Below are 17,810 nucleotides of genomic sequence, written 5' to 3'. Positions count from 1 at the left end.
ATTCTAGTTTATAGGGAAGAAATGAGTTAAACTCAGATATTATACACAATAATCTTTGCAAAAGAAAGAGCTTGCATTTATGTAACATCTGATCAGTTCTCTCCAAAACTTTCACATTTAATGAATGACTTTAAATTGCAATCATTTTGTTGATGAGCAACGACCACACAGCAGTGAGGAAAATGGTCAGTTTGTTTGTTCTCGGTGATGCTGATGTGGGATATTGAGTAGGTTACTGACCCCTTCCGATTGGGTTTCCTGAACTGAACTCAGTCAGCCTCTCAGAAGGAAACTGTCTGTGTACTTGGAAATGTGGAGTGTAGGACCAGTGCAACCTGCCAGTGAATTGGTGGGAAAACAACCAAATTTTGGGAATATATAGGGCTGGTGCCACTATCCGTGAGGGAGGTATACTGATTCTCTGACCCAGGTACTGCCTGAGCACAGAGCTATTCCTTGGATTTATTAGAGAAAATTAGAGAGAAGATCATAGCTACAAAGCTGATTACTGGGAGAACTGGATGATTGGCTCTGAGCTTAAGTGGTACCCTTCTATATTTTGATTGTTTGTTTGTGCAGGTGAGGCATTCGTTGGAGAAAGTCAGACAACAAATGTTTGGTGAGTTTAATGGAATGAAGAAGAAATTACAAGAACTCTCAAATGAAGTAAAGGTAGGTCAGATCGCCCATCAGCTGCTCAGTTTTTTCACCATCTACATATATACGTTTGTATGTTGTATGGACCATTAAACAGTATAATCGCCTAAGGAAAGACACCAGATTGATTACTGACTGTGCAATCATGTGGAATGAGCAAATCAACAGCTCATTTGATTTCAATGGAAATATGAACAAAGACGTATCAATTTTTAAAATTCATTTAAGGCCCATCCCTAATTGCCCACAGAGTAGTAACAAGTCAACCACATTGCTATGGGTCTGGGGTCACATGTAGGCTAGACCAAGTAAGGATGGCAGTTCCCTTCCCTAAAGGGCATTAGTGAACTAGATGGGTTTTTTCCTGACAATGAATTCATGGTCATTATTAGAATTCCACCGTCTGCCAGGAATGGGATTTAAACCCAGGTCCCCAGAACATTATCTGGATCAACAGCCCAGCAACAATAGTGCTAGGCCATCACCTCCCCAGTTACACAACATCAGAATTTATAAATTCAATTACAAATCCAGAAAATCCAATGTGAGTTTTTATGGTGATTTTATTATTTTTTCCATATATTTAAATACATTTCCTAGTTAAGGAGAAGTGGATTTATTTTAAAAAGATGTCAGGTAATTACATCAACAATTTTGCAATAATGAAATGATCTTCATTTAAAGCCTTGCAATTGTGCACTCTGGACTGTTCATTGTTATAATGGCCTTTGATAAGATTCTGTTAATATTTTGAATATAAAATTGTCCACTCATACAGATATTGCCCTGAAGAGACTGTAGTTTTATTTGATGAATACAAAAAAGGAATATTGAACTACCTTTGTCAAATTGAGGCAAGTGTAAAAGGTTTGCAGTTTATCTTCATCCACTTGGAATTTTGTGCTTCCAAGTTTGGCTCTTCCATTGTTGCAAAGTTAAATGTACAGCTGAGTTTGGGTATATATGGGAGAGCTTTTAATTGAAGGTTTATAGTATTTATCTTTTTTATTTTTTTAAATCATTGTATTTGAAGCTGACTCCTGTACACGAGGTTCCTCAGCTAGTTTCCAATTACAATGTAAATAAATTGTACATTATCTAAGTCTGTCCTGGGTTAATAGAGAGGAACCAGTCTGATGAGTGTAGTAACTGATGAGCCAGCCTCAAAGTTCTGGAGACAGATTGGTTATAATGTTAATGTTCATTTGGATTTTTGCCAGTAGCCAAAATTAAAGCGTATAAGGGAACTGATGTAGAGACCTCATCAATACAATTGCTAATTATTGTGGTGAATCATATGAGTGCTCCTCAATGCAATGATATTCAGCTTTATGGGTTCTGAGCGCCACCTGCTGACTTTGACTGGTGTTTCTGTTCCTAAAGCTTTTCAGACACTTATTAGGATGCTTGCCTGGAAGCAGGCCATTCAGCCCATCAAGTCCTCATTGATCCTTGAAGAACATCCAAACCAGACCCACCACCCCACACCTGTATTTCCCATGGCTAATCCATCTATCCTGCACATCCTTGGACACAATTTAGCATAGTCAAACCACCTAACCTGCACATCTTTGGACTGTGAGAGGAAACCCAGAGCACCTGGAGGAAATCCACACAGAGACAGGGAGAATGTGCAAACTCCACACAGGCAGTCATCCAAGGGTGGAATTGAACCCATGTCCCTGGTGCTATGAAGTCACCGTGCTGCCCTGTTTGGAAAATGAATGGTGACTGATTTTCTCCTGATGTTTTAGTGTAGGTTTACATAACAGGGTGATTTTTAATTCCCAGCCTAGAGACTCCTTTGCTGAAGTGATTAATCAACAGTAATATGAAGGAGAATCTCAGTCCACACTCCTGAAGGAGAGTTTCATAGTCTTAAAATCAACCTCTTCAGGCTGGGACAGGTAGGATTTGGACCCAGACTTTCTCGGTCTGATGGGTAAGGACACTACATTGCAATGTTGTGTCATCTGTTATATGTATGATATGATACACCTCTGAAGGTAGGTGGGGTTTGAACTGGATTTCCTCGTCCAGTGATAGGGACGTTGCCACAGTGCCACTAGAGCCCTAATAGAAGTCCATAGGACTTAAGACATTAACCTCATAATCCTGAAACTCTGGGACTAATTGAGCAGCAAATTGAAATGAAAGGCAACCCACTGCAATCGTGCTGAATCAGAAGTGATTCATTGAGGAAATTTAATCTTAGCATTCGATCTAGATCATTTGAGGGAAATCAGCCAGCGTTTTCTCTGATGATTCTATATCTGTACAATCCCAAACTTGCAGTTTCTGTCATTTCCATGGACAGAGACGGCAGGGACATGGGAACATCATCGATTCTGTCTTGAAACTATATTACCGTGTCATTGCTGGGTCAAAATCCTGAATCTCTGTACTTAACAGCATCAACTACATCACATGGATATTACACTTCACCCCTGCTTTCTCAAGAGCAATTAAAGATGGGCAATAAATGCTGGTCCAGAATCCCCAGAATTGTTACGGTACTGAAAGAGATCATTCCACCCACTGTGTCTGCATTAGCTCTCTGAGTTGTTTAACCTAATGTCAATCTCCTGCATTTTCCCCATAAACCTGCATGTTGTTTCTATTTAAATAATCATCCAATGTCCTTTTGTGTGTCTCAGTTGAAGCTGCCTCCACCACATTTCCAGGTAGTGTATTCTTAATGCAAACTACACACTGTGTAAAACAGTTTTTTTTCCTTATCTCACTTTGAATTCTTCAGCCAAAGATTTTAAAGCACTTTAACCCTGGTTCTTGATCCATTTATGAATGGGACTGGTTTCTCCCAATCCCTTCTGTAAAGACCCCTCATAATTTTGGAAACTTCTTTCTAATCTCTCCTTAGCCTTCTCCTCTGCAAGGAAAATAGACCCAGTTTGTTCACTCCATCCTCGCAAGTTGAAATGTCTCATCCCTGGAACCATTCTTGTAAACTCTGCCTCACTTTCACAAAGCATTCAGAGCCTTTGTGCAGTGTGGCACCCAAAACTCCAGCTCTGGCCCAACCAGTATCTTATATCAGTTCATTATAACCTCCCTTGTCCTGTATTCCATGCCCCTATTTATGAAGTCTAGAATACAGTGTACTTTATTAACAGTGCCCTCTCCCTACCCTTAATGACTTACTTACAGCCATGTCTCTCTGTTCCTGCATACCCTTTAGAATAGCACCCTTTAAAATACAATAGAATAGTGTAGTATTTACACTGTCTCTCCATGTTCTTTCTAACAAAGTGAATCACCACACACTTCTTCACATTGAACTTTATCTGACATCTGTCTGCCAACTCCACCAATGTGCCAGTGTCCATTTTCAATCTGGTTTTGGTAGCATTGCACAAATCCCATGAGTTAGCAATAAAATACTCAAAGGGCAGTGAAAAGAAGTTCTCTTTCCTAAGAGTATTGTGAATAAAAGATAAGGATATCCAAGGAATCAATGACATTGAGGTATAGATCAGGCATGATCTAACCAAGTAGTGAGACAGGTTCAAAGATCTGTATGTCCACCCGGTCCCATCTAAGACTTGTTGCCCCATCTCATGGTATATCTTTACAGTTTCCACATCTTCTTAAACCCAATGCAATTTCCATTGTTTTGTTGGAGTCCCTAAACAGCAGGATTTGAAATGTTGCTTTAGATTTTCAGGTGGGATCTGCAGAAGGTGAGCAGCTGCAACACATCTTGTCCAATCTGAAAGTAAGTGTCATCTATTCTGTTTTAGGCATCGGAGGCACGGCAGGAATCACTACAGAAGGAGGTGAGGAGCAATACTGCAGCCCTCGAGCAGTGCAGCCAGACGAATAACTCACTGACAGCTCTGAAGGTTGACATGCAGGTAGCAATGAATTGCTCAGTTGATTGCTGCAGCAAAGTGCCACATCACAGTGTCGAGGATGTAGACGCGGTGTAACAGATATCCGGGGATGTAGTTGCTTGTGACATGTCGAAGGGATTCACAAAACATGAAGTTGATGCTATTTGATTTCATCAGTGCCGTTAGTATCTTGAAAGGCTGCCCTATGCTTTAAATGTAAAGTTGAAAGCATGTTCTTATGAATAAATTTGAGAACACAGGAGGCAACAGGGGTTAGAAATGCAGTGGGTACATTCTAACTTGTGCAATTATGTAAATGGACAGAAGTGGGTACTGCAGATGCTGGAGATTAGAGTCAAGATTAGAGTGGTGCTGGAAAAGCACAGCAGGTCAGGCAGCATCCAAGAAGCAGGAAAATCGATGTTTCGGGCAAAGCCCTTCATCCAATTATGTAAATAGATCACTTGTATCTCACCCAGTTTTCCAGTGAGAATAAATGTTGGGAGAGATACAAAATAAGTTACTCCAATCCCAAATCCCAAGTTGAATTATGATACTAAACATTAACATTTTTCTTAGTAATAACGTATTCATAGAATACAGCAATATTTATCTCTGCTTCCTACCTACTAATCCAGTGACATAGCAGTTTCTCTTTATAAGTGTATTAAATAGTTACTTAAACAATATTGTGTATCTTAACATAGGTAACGTCCTATTGACACGACAAACCAAATAGTTTTCATTTTTACAGAAGGTCACAAGAAACAGAGAGGCTAAAGTTAGAAGGTCTTGTGGTAGGGTTGTGGTATACCTACTTCTAGGCCGGAGCTAAGGTTCAAATCCTACCTCAGGAGGTGATGTCCAGAAAGGTGCATCATATCATGTCCAAATGGGTTGTTCAGTTTTGTTTTACACAGGCTCCAATTAAAATTCCATTTCCCCACCTCAGAATGAGAGCAATGTTTGGTTTTAAAAGTGTAGACTTTTAATGAGATTTAATTTACTTTCAGCAATTAGAGTGGATGATTGGGGGAATGTGTGGATTCTACAGTTCTGAGGTCCCGGAAGAGCAGAATCAAATGTTTACCAGACGTTCTTACACCATTATCACCGCGTTAGTCAAAATCTGTGGTTTTAGCCTTAATTAGAATTTCGATAAGTCATCAAACTTTCACATTTTGGCCCAGTCAGATGCAGATTTTTTAATAAAATGAGATGTGGGTGTTGCTGGCTAGGCCAGCATTTATAGCCCTGGAAAAGGTGCTAGAAAGCTACCTCCTTAAACCATTGCAGTCCATGTGCGCAGGTACACACACAAAAACAGGGAGGGAGTTCCAGGACATTGACCCAGCTGCACAGATATAATTATCACAGTGCATTGTCTTGAGAAGTACAATCAGCCAGTAATCTGAGTGTTGATATAGATTCCTGCATTTGTCATTCATGCTCATAAATATGTATATTAGTACTGAAAAAACAAATGTTCCCACAAAGTGTCTTTGAATCACTGTCAAAATGATTGCTAGAGAACGCCTGGGTAACAGGTGTTTTAGGACTGAGGGTATGACCCATGTGCTTTGTTTTTGTCAGAGATCTTTCCTCGATTCGACAGTGACTGCCAACAAGAGGAGGGAGGAAATGGAAGCACTCCGCAGGAACTATCTCAAATCACTGGAGGAAATGAAAGAGAAGGATCAACAGATTGAGAATGCACAAGCTGAAAATCAGATTCTCAAACTCAAGGTAAACAATGCACTGAGGCATTACTACACATTAAACATAAGCATATAGTCTATCAATAGACTGGATGCAGCGCCTACCTTTTTTATTGATTAATGAATGTTGGACTAGATATTCCATTGAATTGATATTGAATGCTGAAGAACTGTACACAATATTCAGTAATTAGTATAACATGTTGGAGAAGTATCATTACAGTTTGACATTAATGGATTGAAACTTTTGGAAATGTGCCTGTTTGCTGTTCCCTAGTTGGTGAGGGTTCACACACTATATCCCACATTGGTATAATTTACCCTTTACTCTTACAGATGTTTCTGGTTCACACAAGAAACTGAGTTTGATAACCTTCGAACTCTTGCTTTTTCTGAGCTTCCCATCCCTGAGACTTTTATTTTACATCACTACCAGTCATAGCAACAGATCATCAGTAATGGTGATTATTATTAACACACCATTATGGGTCTATCCCCATAACCCCACGTTTCCCAAGGCTAATCCACCTCGCACACCCCTGAATACTCTGGGCAATTTAGCATGGCCAATCCATCTAATCTGCACATCTCTGGACTGTGGGGGGAAACCACAGAAAGTGCAAACACCACATAGACAGTTTCCCGAAGGTGGAATTGAACCTGGGTCTCTGGCAGTGTGAGGCAGCAGTGCTAGTCTCTAAGCCCCATGCCACAATTAGTCCTATATAAAATATTGTATGTGCATCTGATTTTAATTTCATCAAATATAAAAATAATTATTTAAAAATCATATCCTACTATTTGTTTTTTCGTCAATCCACCCTCCCTTATGGATAGGAGCTGTTGGTTGACAGAAGAGATATCCTTGAGTAGAAACATTCCATAATATTTGACTTAAATTTATCTCAGGGTATTTGAATATGGATCATTTCCCTACATAGGACATAGAACATCACAGTGCAGTACAGGCCCTTCGGCCCTCAGTGTTGCGCCAACCTGTGAAACCAATCTGAAGCTCATCCATCCTACACTATTCCATTTTCATCCATATATTTATCCAATGACCATTTAAATGCCTTAAAGTTGGTGAGTCTACTACAGTTGCAGGCAGTAGGTTCCACACCCCTACTACTCTCTGAATAAAGAACCCACCTCTGACATCTGTCCTATATAGAACATAGAAAGGTACAGCATTCACAACTCTCTGCGAAAAGAACCTATCTCTGATGTCTCCTTTATACCTTCCTCCTCATATCTTCAAACTATGACTTCTCGTACCAGTCAATCCTGCCCTGGGAAAAGTCTCTGGCTATTGACTCTATCTATTCCTCTCATTATCTATCACCCCACAATTTAAAGCTATGCCCCCTCGTGCTAGCCATCACCATCCAAGGAAAAATATTCTCACTATATACCCTATCTAACCCTCTGGTTATCTGATATGTCTCAATTAAGTCACCTCTCAACCTTCTTCCCCCTAATGAAAACAGCCTCAAGTCACTCAGCCTTTCCTCATTAGACCTTCCCTTCATACCAGGTAACATCCCAGTAAATCTCCTCTGAACCCTTTCCAAAGCTTCCACATCCTTCCTATAATCCGGTGACCAGAACTGTACACAATACTCCAAATGCAGCCACATCAGCTGCAGCATGACCTTTTGGCTCAGAAACTCAATCCCTCTCCCAAAAAAAGCAAACATACCATATGCCTTCTTAACAACCCTTTCGACCTGAGTGGGAACTTTCAGGGATCTATGTACATGGACACCGAGATCTCTCTGTTCATCGACACTACCAAATTTTTTACCATTAGCCCAGTACTCTTTATTCTTGTTGCTCTTTCCAAAGTGAATCACCTCACACTTTTCCGCATTAAACTCCATTTGCCACCTCTCAGCCCAACTCTGCAGCTTATCTATGTCCCTCTGTAACCTGCAACATCCTTCAGCACTATTCACAACTCCACCGACCTTAGTGTCATCCGTAAATTTACTAATCCATCCTTCTACATCTTCATCTACGTCATTTATAAAAATGACAAACAGACCCAAAACAGATCCTTGTGGTACACCATTAGTAACTGAACTCTAGGATGAACATTTCCCATCAACCACCACTCTCTGTCTTCTTTCAGCTAGCCAATTTCTGATTCAAACCGCTAAATCACCCTCAATCCCATGCCTCCGTATTTTGTACAGTAGCCTACCATGGCGAACCTTATCAAATGCCTTACTGAAACCCGTATACACCACATCAACCACTTTACCCTCATCCATATGTTTTGTCACCATCTCAAAGAACTCAATGAGGTTTGTGAGACACGACCTACCCTTCACAAAACCGTGTTGACTATCCCTAATCAACTTATTCATCTCTAGATGATTATAAATCCTAAGTCTTTCCAACACTTTACCCACAACCAAAGTAAGGCTCACTGGTCTATAATTACCAGGGTTGTCTCTACTCCCCTTCTTGAACATGGGGACAACATTTGCTATCCTCCAGTCTTCTGGCACTATCCCTGTAGACAATGACGACATAAAGATTAAAGCCAAAGGCTCTGCAATTTCTTCCCTGGCTTCCCAGATAATCCTTGGATTATCGGCCCAGGAACTTACCTATTTTCACACTTTCCAGAATTGCTAACACCTCCTCCTTGTGAACCTCAATCCCATCTGGTCTAGTAGCCTGTATCTCAGTATTCTCCTCGATAACATTGTATTTCTCCAGTGTGAATACTGACAAAAAATATTCATTTAGTGCTTCCCCTATCTCCTCGGACTACACGCACAACTTCCCACTACTATCCTTGATTGGCCCTAATCTTTCTCTAGTCATTCTTTTATTCCTGATATACCTATAGAAAGCTTTAAAGTTTTCCTTGAGCCTACCTGCCAAAGAATTCTCATGTCCCCTCCTGACTCTTCTTAGCTCTGTCTTTAGGTCTTTCCTGGCTAACTTGTAACTTGCAAATGTCCTAACTGAGCCTTCATGTCTCATCCTAATATAATCCTTCCTTTTTCTCTTGACAAGAGATTCAACTTCTTTAGTAAACCATGGCTCCCTCACTCGACCATTTCCTCCCTGCCTGACAGGTACATACTTATCAAGGATATGCAGTAGCTGTTCCTTGAACAAGCTCTACATTTCAGTTGTGCTCATCCCCTGCAGTTTCCTTCCCCATCCTATGCATCCTAAGTCTTGCCTAATTGCATCATAATTGCCTTTCCCCCAGCAATAACTCCTGCCCTGCATTGTATACTTATCCCTTTCCATCGCCAAAGTAAACATAACTTAATCGTGGTCACTATCACCAAAATGCTCACCTACCTCCAAATCTAACACCTGGCCGGGTTCATTACCCAGTACCAAATCCAATGTGGCCTCGCCCCTTGTTGGCTTGTCTACGTACTGTGTCAGGAAACCCTCCTGCACACATTGGTTAAAAACTGACCCATCTGAAGTACTCAAACTATAGTATTTCCAGTCAATATTTGGAAAGTTAAGGTCCCCCATAACAACTACCCTGTTACTTTTGCTCCTATCCAGAATCATCCTTGCTATCCTTTCCTCTACTTCTCTGGAACTACTTGCAGGCCTATAGAAAATTCCCAACAGGGTGACCTCTCTTTTCCTGTTTCTAACCTCAGCCCATACTACCTCAGTAAACGTATCCTCAAATGTTCTTTCTGCCACCTAATACTGTCCTTGACTAACAATGCCACTCCTCCCCCTCTTTTACCATCTTCTCTGTTCTTACTGAAACATCTAAATCCTGGAACTGGCAATAGCCATTTCTGTCCCTGCTCTATTCATATCTCCAAAATGGCCACAAAATCAAAGTCCCAGGTACCAACCCGTGCCTGCAAGTTCACCCACTTTATTCCGGATGTTCCTGGCACTTCAAAGCACCTGCTTGCTGGAGAACTCTTGCGACCTTGAAACCATACTTCTGACCTCACTACTCTCAACCTCCTGGACAATGGAACTATAATTTAGGTTCCCATCCCCTTGCTGAATTAATTTAAACCCTCCCGTAGAGCATTAGCAAATATCCCCCCCCCAGGATATGGGTACCCCTCTGGTTCAAGTGTAGACCATCCTGTCTGTAGAGGTCCCATCTCCCCCAGAAAGACCCCAATTATCCAGTATTTGAAATCCTCCCGCCTTCACTATCCCTGTAGCCACGTGTTCAACTCCTCTCTCTATTCCTCACCTCGCATGTGGCACTGGCAACAAACCAGAGATACCACCTATGTGGATCACGACTTGGGGCTGCTCCCCCTCCCTCTCAAGGATCCCGAAAACACGATCTGAGACATCACGAACCCTGACACCTGGGAGGTAACACACCAACCATGAGTCTTTCTTGTTCCCACAGAACCTCTTATCTGTCCCCCAAACAATGGTGTCCCCAATGACTAATGCTCTGCTCATCTCCCCCCTTCCTTTCTGAACAACAGGGACAGACTCTGTGCCAGAGACCTATTCCCCATGACTTACCCCTGGTAAATCAGTTTGCCAACAGTATCCAAAATGGTATACTTGTTGTTGAGGGGAACGGCCACAGGGGATCCCTGCACTGCTTGCCAGTTCCCTTTCCGTCCCCTGACAGTAACCCATCTGCCTCTTTCTTGCACCTGAAGTGTGACTACCTCCCTGTAACTCCTCTCAATAACCCCCTTTGTCTCCCGAATGATCTGAAGTTCATCCAGCTCCAGTTCCCTAACGTGGATTTCAAGAAGCTGGAGTTGGGGGCACTTCCTGCAGAGGAAGTCAGCAGGGACACTAATGGTGACCCTTACCTCCCACATTCTACAGGAGGAACATTCAACTGCCCTAACTGCCATTCCCACTGTTTTAAATTCCCAAAGAGACTTCCCGGCAGGCCCTGGTTCTTGCTGTCGCTCCTCCCACTGCTGCTACTACTGGAAAAATGGAGTGACCTTAAAGGGACAGTCCTTACAAAATACACAGTACCTTAATAAGTAGAAATCACAACCACGCTTCAAATTATCTGGAAGGAATGATGATCTGGGCAATCAGCTGATGAATTATAAAAATGGAGGTGAAGCATATTTACATATTATCAATGGCAGGAAGTGATGCAAGTGAACTCTAATGACGCACAGAAAATTAAGTTTACTGAAGTGTTCGTCATCTGGAGCAGACTTTGCAAAATTATTTGTCATATTTACTGACAAAACCTTTTCGTAGCATTGTGGCAATTTGTCAGTTAATGTTGAATTGTCCTTCGTGTGTTTTGCACTGTGATAGATTTAAATAAGTAAACCTGAAAGAAATTTACATTTCCAGCAAAAGCTAAAGCTCAGGTTTTCGGAATTCACAGTAAAAAGTGGTCAGATTGTGATGGAAATGTACTGAAAGTGAACCAGCCTGAAGGATCTTTAAGCAATAACACCGTAAGGTGGAAACTCAAAGCCCAGGTCTTGAGCTCCATCTCCAATTGAAGAAGGTTGATTGAGTTGGATTTCTGAACTCCAGCATCGTGTGTTTTGTATTAGTCTGTGCAGGAGTCAGTCAGTCAGTCTTATCAGGGAATGAAAAAAGGAAATCCCAGTTTAGTAACTTGTTGAAACTTTTATTACTAACAATGCACTTGTAGCTGCAATATTCTGAATAACCATTGCTTAGGCTAATGTTAATACACTTTGTTTCATATAATGTAGCTGTAGAGCACACAAAGCAAACACTTTTCACTGGATCTCACTGTATGGGTCAACAATAAATTAAATCAAATCAAATATAATGTATCGTTTTCTGATTTAATGCAATCTGCAGGGGGTTGACTGAGAATTCAGGGTTCAATGTTTGAATTTTAAGGAGTGTGAGTATCACTTGTTCTGATTTAAATAAAAATGTTCAGCATTTATCAAGTTTCCAGGCAGCACAATAAATGAGGGTGATTTCCCTTGTGAGTCTCTGGTCGGATTATTCACTTCACTCTGAATCTTTGCCACCCACATTCAGGACAAGCCTGAGAGCAATATTACAACAAGAACCTCCTGGCACCTTGTGTCTGAATCTGATCAGAAATTAAACAAAGAGCATTTGACACAATGTATCAGACTTTTTTTTATTATTAAGAGTTTATCTGTCACAACAGCTGTTAAAACAAGTAATATTTGGGAGATTTGATAACTTAAATCAGCATTACCAATAAATAATCTGTCCACTTCATTTCCTTTTGTGATAAGTTAGGAATTGGAAAGAATTAGTTCATGTGGAAATACCCTAAAAGTATCAAACAGAGATCCAAACAGGGTTATCTTCATGGATTCCTTTGCACATAACCAGATGTTGACCAGATTCTGACCTTTTCTGTTGTTTAGGTCACATTATAAAGTCTTTCCTAGTAAAGGATGTTGGCTCCTACATACCTCTTCAAACAGTGATATTTTGTTTCTGATAGGATTTTTCGTGTGAAATTTACATTAGGCCATATGTTGTCTGGATGATAGGTATACCTCAGCATAGTTGCTATTTGAACCATGAACATCAATGCAGCCATCTTCAAAACACAGATGCATAAGGCTATCTTACTTCCCTTTATTAAGATTAAAATTAAACTAAAATAGGACCACTAAAAACTCCAGTAGCTGAAATTAATATTTGCCTTCATAACCAAATTGATAACTCATCCGTGCAATGTTGTGATTTTAAATGAAGTCCATTCTCAAATAATTCTAAACAGAATGGTTGGGATTTGGATTCTATATTAAACTCCAGAGGAAGACTTTTTTTTTGCTGGGGATTAATTGGTAAAGGGGACAATCACTAAATAGAATGCAAACTAACAAGATTTTTTGGATGATGAAAATTAAAATTTAGTATTCCACTATTCGATGCTTGGCAGGATATATATTTTCAACATATGCTGGGAAAGTGCTTGTAGCATCGTGGGAGTGTCCCTTCTTCTGAGTCAGGAGGCCTGGGTTCTAATCCCACCTGTTTCAGAGGTACATAGTGACATCTCTGAGCAGGTTGATTAGGAAAATATCTCAACACCTGTTGGTCTGTGGTTCCTGGGACTTGCTTTCTTGAATCTGGCTTACATCAAGATTTTCACCAGTCAAATTAACTTTAACATACATTAAAATCTCCCTTTCAACTTTAAGATGAACTCTAGTTTCCTTGTCTACTTTATTGTAGGTGACCATTTCACAACCACTTGCTTCCCTCTCATATTCCTATTCCTACTTCACACAATTGATGAGTACTATTTCCTAAAAGAAGTTCCTGCTTACTTTCTCTTAAGATGATTGCATTTAGACCTATTCCTAAATTCTAATACTGGATGACCTCATTTAACGTTGTAGTTGTCTTTCTAAAAATCACAACATTAAATGAAGCGTGGAATCCCGTAGGAATCAATGTTGAAGTCAGAGTTAGATTTCTGGGTATAATTTTCGCCTTTAAATAGCCAATATAAAAGTTGAAATACCTGCTGTGTTTGTGCAGCACTGTCCATTTCTCATTGGAATAATTTGCAAAACATAACAAGGAAATTGTCAGTGAATAAAGCAGGCTTCTTTAGTGCAGAGAAATCTAAATACATTTATAGTACAGAACAAGGTGCAGTACAGGTTCCTCGACCATTGTACCTTTACAGACAAAATACAGTAGAGTACAGTACAGAGAATTATATTTTTTAAAAACTAAATCCATAGCAATTCTTCCAATAGTATAGGTACAAATAGCAAAGAAACGTAAAGGAGAATTATGAAAAAGGAGGTTTACTTCATTACCAGAACAGAGACCTGTTGATAAAATGACGATATTTGACTGCAGGCTGCAGACACATTGGCACCAACTCCAGCAGCACAATCAGTGGGCCTCACTGATGATGTGATGATTGCGAGAGGTGCACTGAGGTGAGAATATATTTGATACAAGACATGACCAGGGATTAAGGGACGTTAACATTGGGAAAGATATTTTTAAATGAGGATAAAGACCATTTAAAAAATATAAATAACTTATAAGTGAAAAGGCTTTCAAAGGGGAGACTTAAAATGAGGACTTCTTATAACTATCTGGATCTCTTGCATGAAACCCCCAAACCAGCAACAATTACTTTTGTCACTTTTAGGTTCTTCTAGCAACCTCCACCCTACCCATCAATGGCGATGTCCCACTTCCTAGCAACTGCCCTACCACTAACTCCTAACGTGCCCAACAAGAGTCTCCTTAGAAAGTATTCTGTGGTAAAATGTTATCTCCTAACTAATACAAAGACTTATGGGCAAGTGCTATATTTTAATAGCTTTTTTGCAGGCAACTTTTGCAACACTCAGCCCATGTCTGAGCATCTGTGTCAACATGTCTAATACCTTCTACCCAAATATTTGCCATTGTTGGCCTTAGGTAATTCTTCTAGCTGATCAGTATCTCAGATTTGGCTTCTGTTTACTTGCTAGACTCAATGGAAATCCAAATGCAAAGTTGTCCCAACTTCAGTTCACTACCACGTTTTGTTTTTCTTCTTCAAGCTGCATTGCATTATTTAATGTCAAAGTTCCAATTTCCAGTCATCCAAACAATCCAATGGTATATTAAAACTAAAGCCTTTCACCACTAAACTGACATACAATTTGATAACTTAAGTTTTTGTCGGACACAAATGTGTCAACGAGGCCAAATCCAACACTGCCAAGCTAATAGAAAGTGCTAAACAAAAAGGTGAAGTCAGAAAATCTCATTTGCTCAATAAAGTCTTACCATATTTCTGTAAAGAGTCACAGCAATTCACAAATATTCTGCAGCACTGGCTTTAGCAATTGAGTGAAGTGAAACTCCAGGTCCGATCTGAATTATTAGCATGGATTAAATATTTTAATATGATTGAAATTAGATTGTGGACCTGATGTAGTGGTCTGATTAGATTAGATTAGATTACTTACAGTGTAGAAACAGGCCCTTCGGCCCAACAAGTCCACACTGACCCGCCGAAGCGTAACCCACCCAGACCCATTCTCCTACATTTACCCCTTCACCTAACACTACGGGCAATTTAGCATGGCCAATTCACCTAACCTGCACATCTTTGGATTGTGGGAGGAAACCGGAGCACCCGGAGGAAACCCACGCAGACACAGGGAGAACGTGCAAACTCTACACAGTCAGTCGCTTGAGGCGGGAATTGAACCCGGGTCTCTGGCGCGTGGACTGTATTGGGAGGAGTTCAGGCATTGTCCTTCCCACATGCATTCTGTGGTGTGTCCATACAGTGTTCCCTTGTGTTCAATTCATGTTTGCTTATGTCAGAGGGACTGAATCTGTTGAACATCAGACAACTGTGTCTTGCCAGTGATACCAACATACATATTAGAATAAATAAAATCTATCAGTAATTTGTACTGAGTTAAATGCTTTATTTCACAATTAATTTCTTGTCTCTGTATTACAGATAGAATCTTCTCAGGAAGCCAATGCCAGTGCAATGCGGGATATGACCAGGAAGCTCTTTGATCAATATGAAGCAAAACTGAAAGAGGCCAAACAACAGCACCAAGCTGAAATGGAGGCTATTCAGGTGTGTAAGGGTGAATGAGTACAATTGCAGTTCTTTTGTTTCCTGTAATGTATGGGAGAAGACCACAGTCTCCTGAAAAGATGTCTTTGTTCAAACCCTAGTTTTCATACTCACCAATTTCCATTTTGCAAATAGGTTATCGATGTTCACCTCATTTCTTCAGATGATGCGTGCTGATCTGTGACTCAGTTTGTCTGACATTTTCATTTCAATGAGACAATGGGTTGCTTAAATTCTGGAGCAACCAATCGCATTGAAGTATTCCCACAATCGGCAAGCCAGGAGCTGAATTCCTTCACTTATAATTTAAAATTTTACAAATAGCGAAATAAATTATTAGGACCTGCCTAAAGTAGGTGGAAGCTAAAATATTACCAACTTTACATTTTATATTTTTTAGAATCATAGTGAAGGATTATGGCTGAGGGAGAGACAGGACTGGCAGCTCAATGTTCCAGGATACAAATGCTGTAGGAAGGATAGAAGGGGAGGCGAGAGAGGACGGGGAGTGATGTTTTTGATTAATTTTAACATTACAGTAGTACTTAGAAAGGGTATTCCTAGGGGATCATCCAGTGAAGCTATATGAGTGAAACTGAGAAATAAGAAGGAGTGATTGCTTTGATGGGATTGTATGACAAGCCCCACAATAGTCAGCAGCAAATTGAGGAGCAAATGTGTGGGAAGATTGCCGATAACTGTAAGCATAACAGGGTTGTAATAATAGGGGATTTTAACTTTCCAAACATGGCCTGGGACTGCCATAGTGTTAAGGGTTTTGATAGGAGCAACTTGTCAAGTGTGTTCAAAAAAACTTTCTCAATCAATATGTTGATGGGCCTAGTAGAGCAGGGGCAAAGTTCGATCTCCTCTTGGGAAATAAGGCAGGGCAAGTGACTGAGGTGTTAGTCAGGGAGCATTTTGGAAACACTGAGCGTAATTCTATTAGTTTTAGAGTAGTTACGGAAAAGAGTAGGCCTGGTCCACAAGTTAAAGTTCTAAATTGTGGCAAGGTCAATTTTGATGGTATTACATAAGAACTTTCAAAAGTGGTTTGGGGAGGCTGTTTGCACATAAAGGGACGTCTGTTAAGTGGGAGGAAATGGTAGAGGCAGGTACAAGTTACAACATTTAAAAGACGTTTGGACAGGTACATGAATAGGAAAGGTTTAGAGAGGTTTGGGTCAAAATCAGGCAAATGGAAATCTGGTCAGCATGCATGAGTTGGGCCAAATGGTCTGTTTCCATAATTGTGATATTTAACAACTCCTTCTGTACCAATGAAGCTATTTAATTATGAATTTCAGTGTTGGAAAACTCAGCTACATCTCACACTATAAGATGTATCTTTTTCATGGGTTTTAACAGTGAGACTGACAGCATAATACTGGAATTTCTCATCTATTCAGCCTTTTATAATCGATTGCTGGGGGCACCTCAACTGTGCAACTTCTGAAATATAGAATGACTGGCAGCTCCGTCTGGATTCCTGCAGTCAGCTGTGTATGTGCTGATTCAGTGTAATCGCTGTCAGTTTCAGAGGAGCATTGACAGTAAACATGGACACTTTAGCCATCATTACTGTTGCAAAATCTGGACCATAATATTGGTTAAAACTTTCTGGTTGGGTGTGTCTACATTTACCTGTGAAACTTAGAAACAACTTGGGGCAGAAATGATTAGACCAGATTCCCTACAGTGTGGAAACAGGCCCATCAGCTCCACACCAACCCTCCGAACAGTAACCCACACAGACCCATCTCCCTCTGACTAATGCACCTAACACTGTGGACAACATAGCATGGCCAATTCACATCTTTGGACTATTGGTTGAAACTGGAGCACCCAGAGGTTACCCACACAGACACAGGGAGAAGATGTGAACTCCCCACAGCCAGTCACCAAGGCTGGAATCGAACCTGGGACCCTGGTGCTGTGAGGCAGCAATGCTAACCATTGAGCCACTGCGCCATGCTTGTCATTTTCTGTTTATGTTTCAGATTTCTAGCAGGCATGTAAGACCAT

At 40.5% G+C, this 17,810-nt stretch overlaps 1 protein-coding gene across 1 annotated transcript in view; it reads left to right on the top strand.

The window, feature by feature from the left end:
• The window catches only part of LOC122541018 (myocardial zonula adherens protein-like), a 58,056-nt gene that overhangs the window by 20,544 nt on the left and 19,702 nt on the right, over positions 1 to 17,810 (top strand). Inside the window, exons 5-8 of the mRNA XM_043677454.2 lie at positions 580 to 672; positions 4,419 to 4,532; positions 6,105 to 6,257; positions 15,660 to 15,785. Coding sequence (XP_043533389.2) covers positions 580 to 672; positions 4,419 to 4,532; positions 6,105 to 6,257; positions 15,660 to 15,785 — 486 coding nt within the window. The remainder of the gene's footprint in view (positions 1 to 579; positions 673 to 4,418; positions 4,533 to 6,104; positions 6,258 to 15,659; positions 15,786 to 17,810) is intronic.

The sequence above is a fragment of the Chiloscyllium plagiosum genome, unplaced genomic scaffold, assembly GCF_037043375.1.
Source record: "Chiloscyllium plagiosum isolate Xiang-an unplaced genomic scaffold, Cpla_swu_hap1 HiC_scaffold_39, whole genome shotgun sequence".
Lineage (NCBI taxonomy): Eukaryota > Metazoa > Chordata > Chondrichthyes > Orectolobiformes > Hemiscylliidae > Chiloscyllium > Chiloscyllium plagiosum.
Note: the sequence above shows the minus strand (reverse complement) of the source record. Positions and strands in the feature narration are given on the sequence as shown.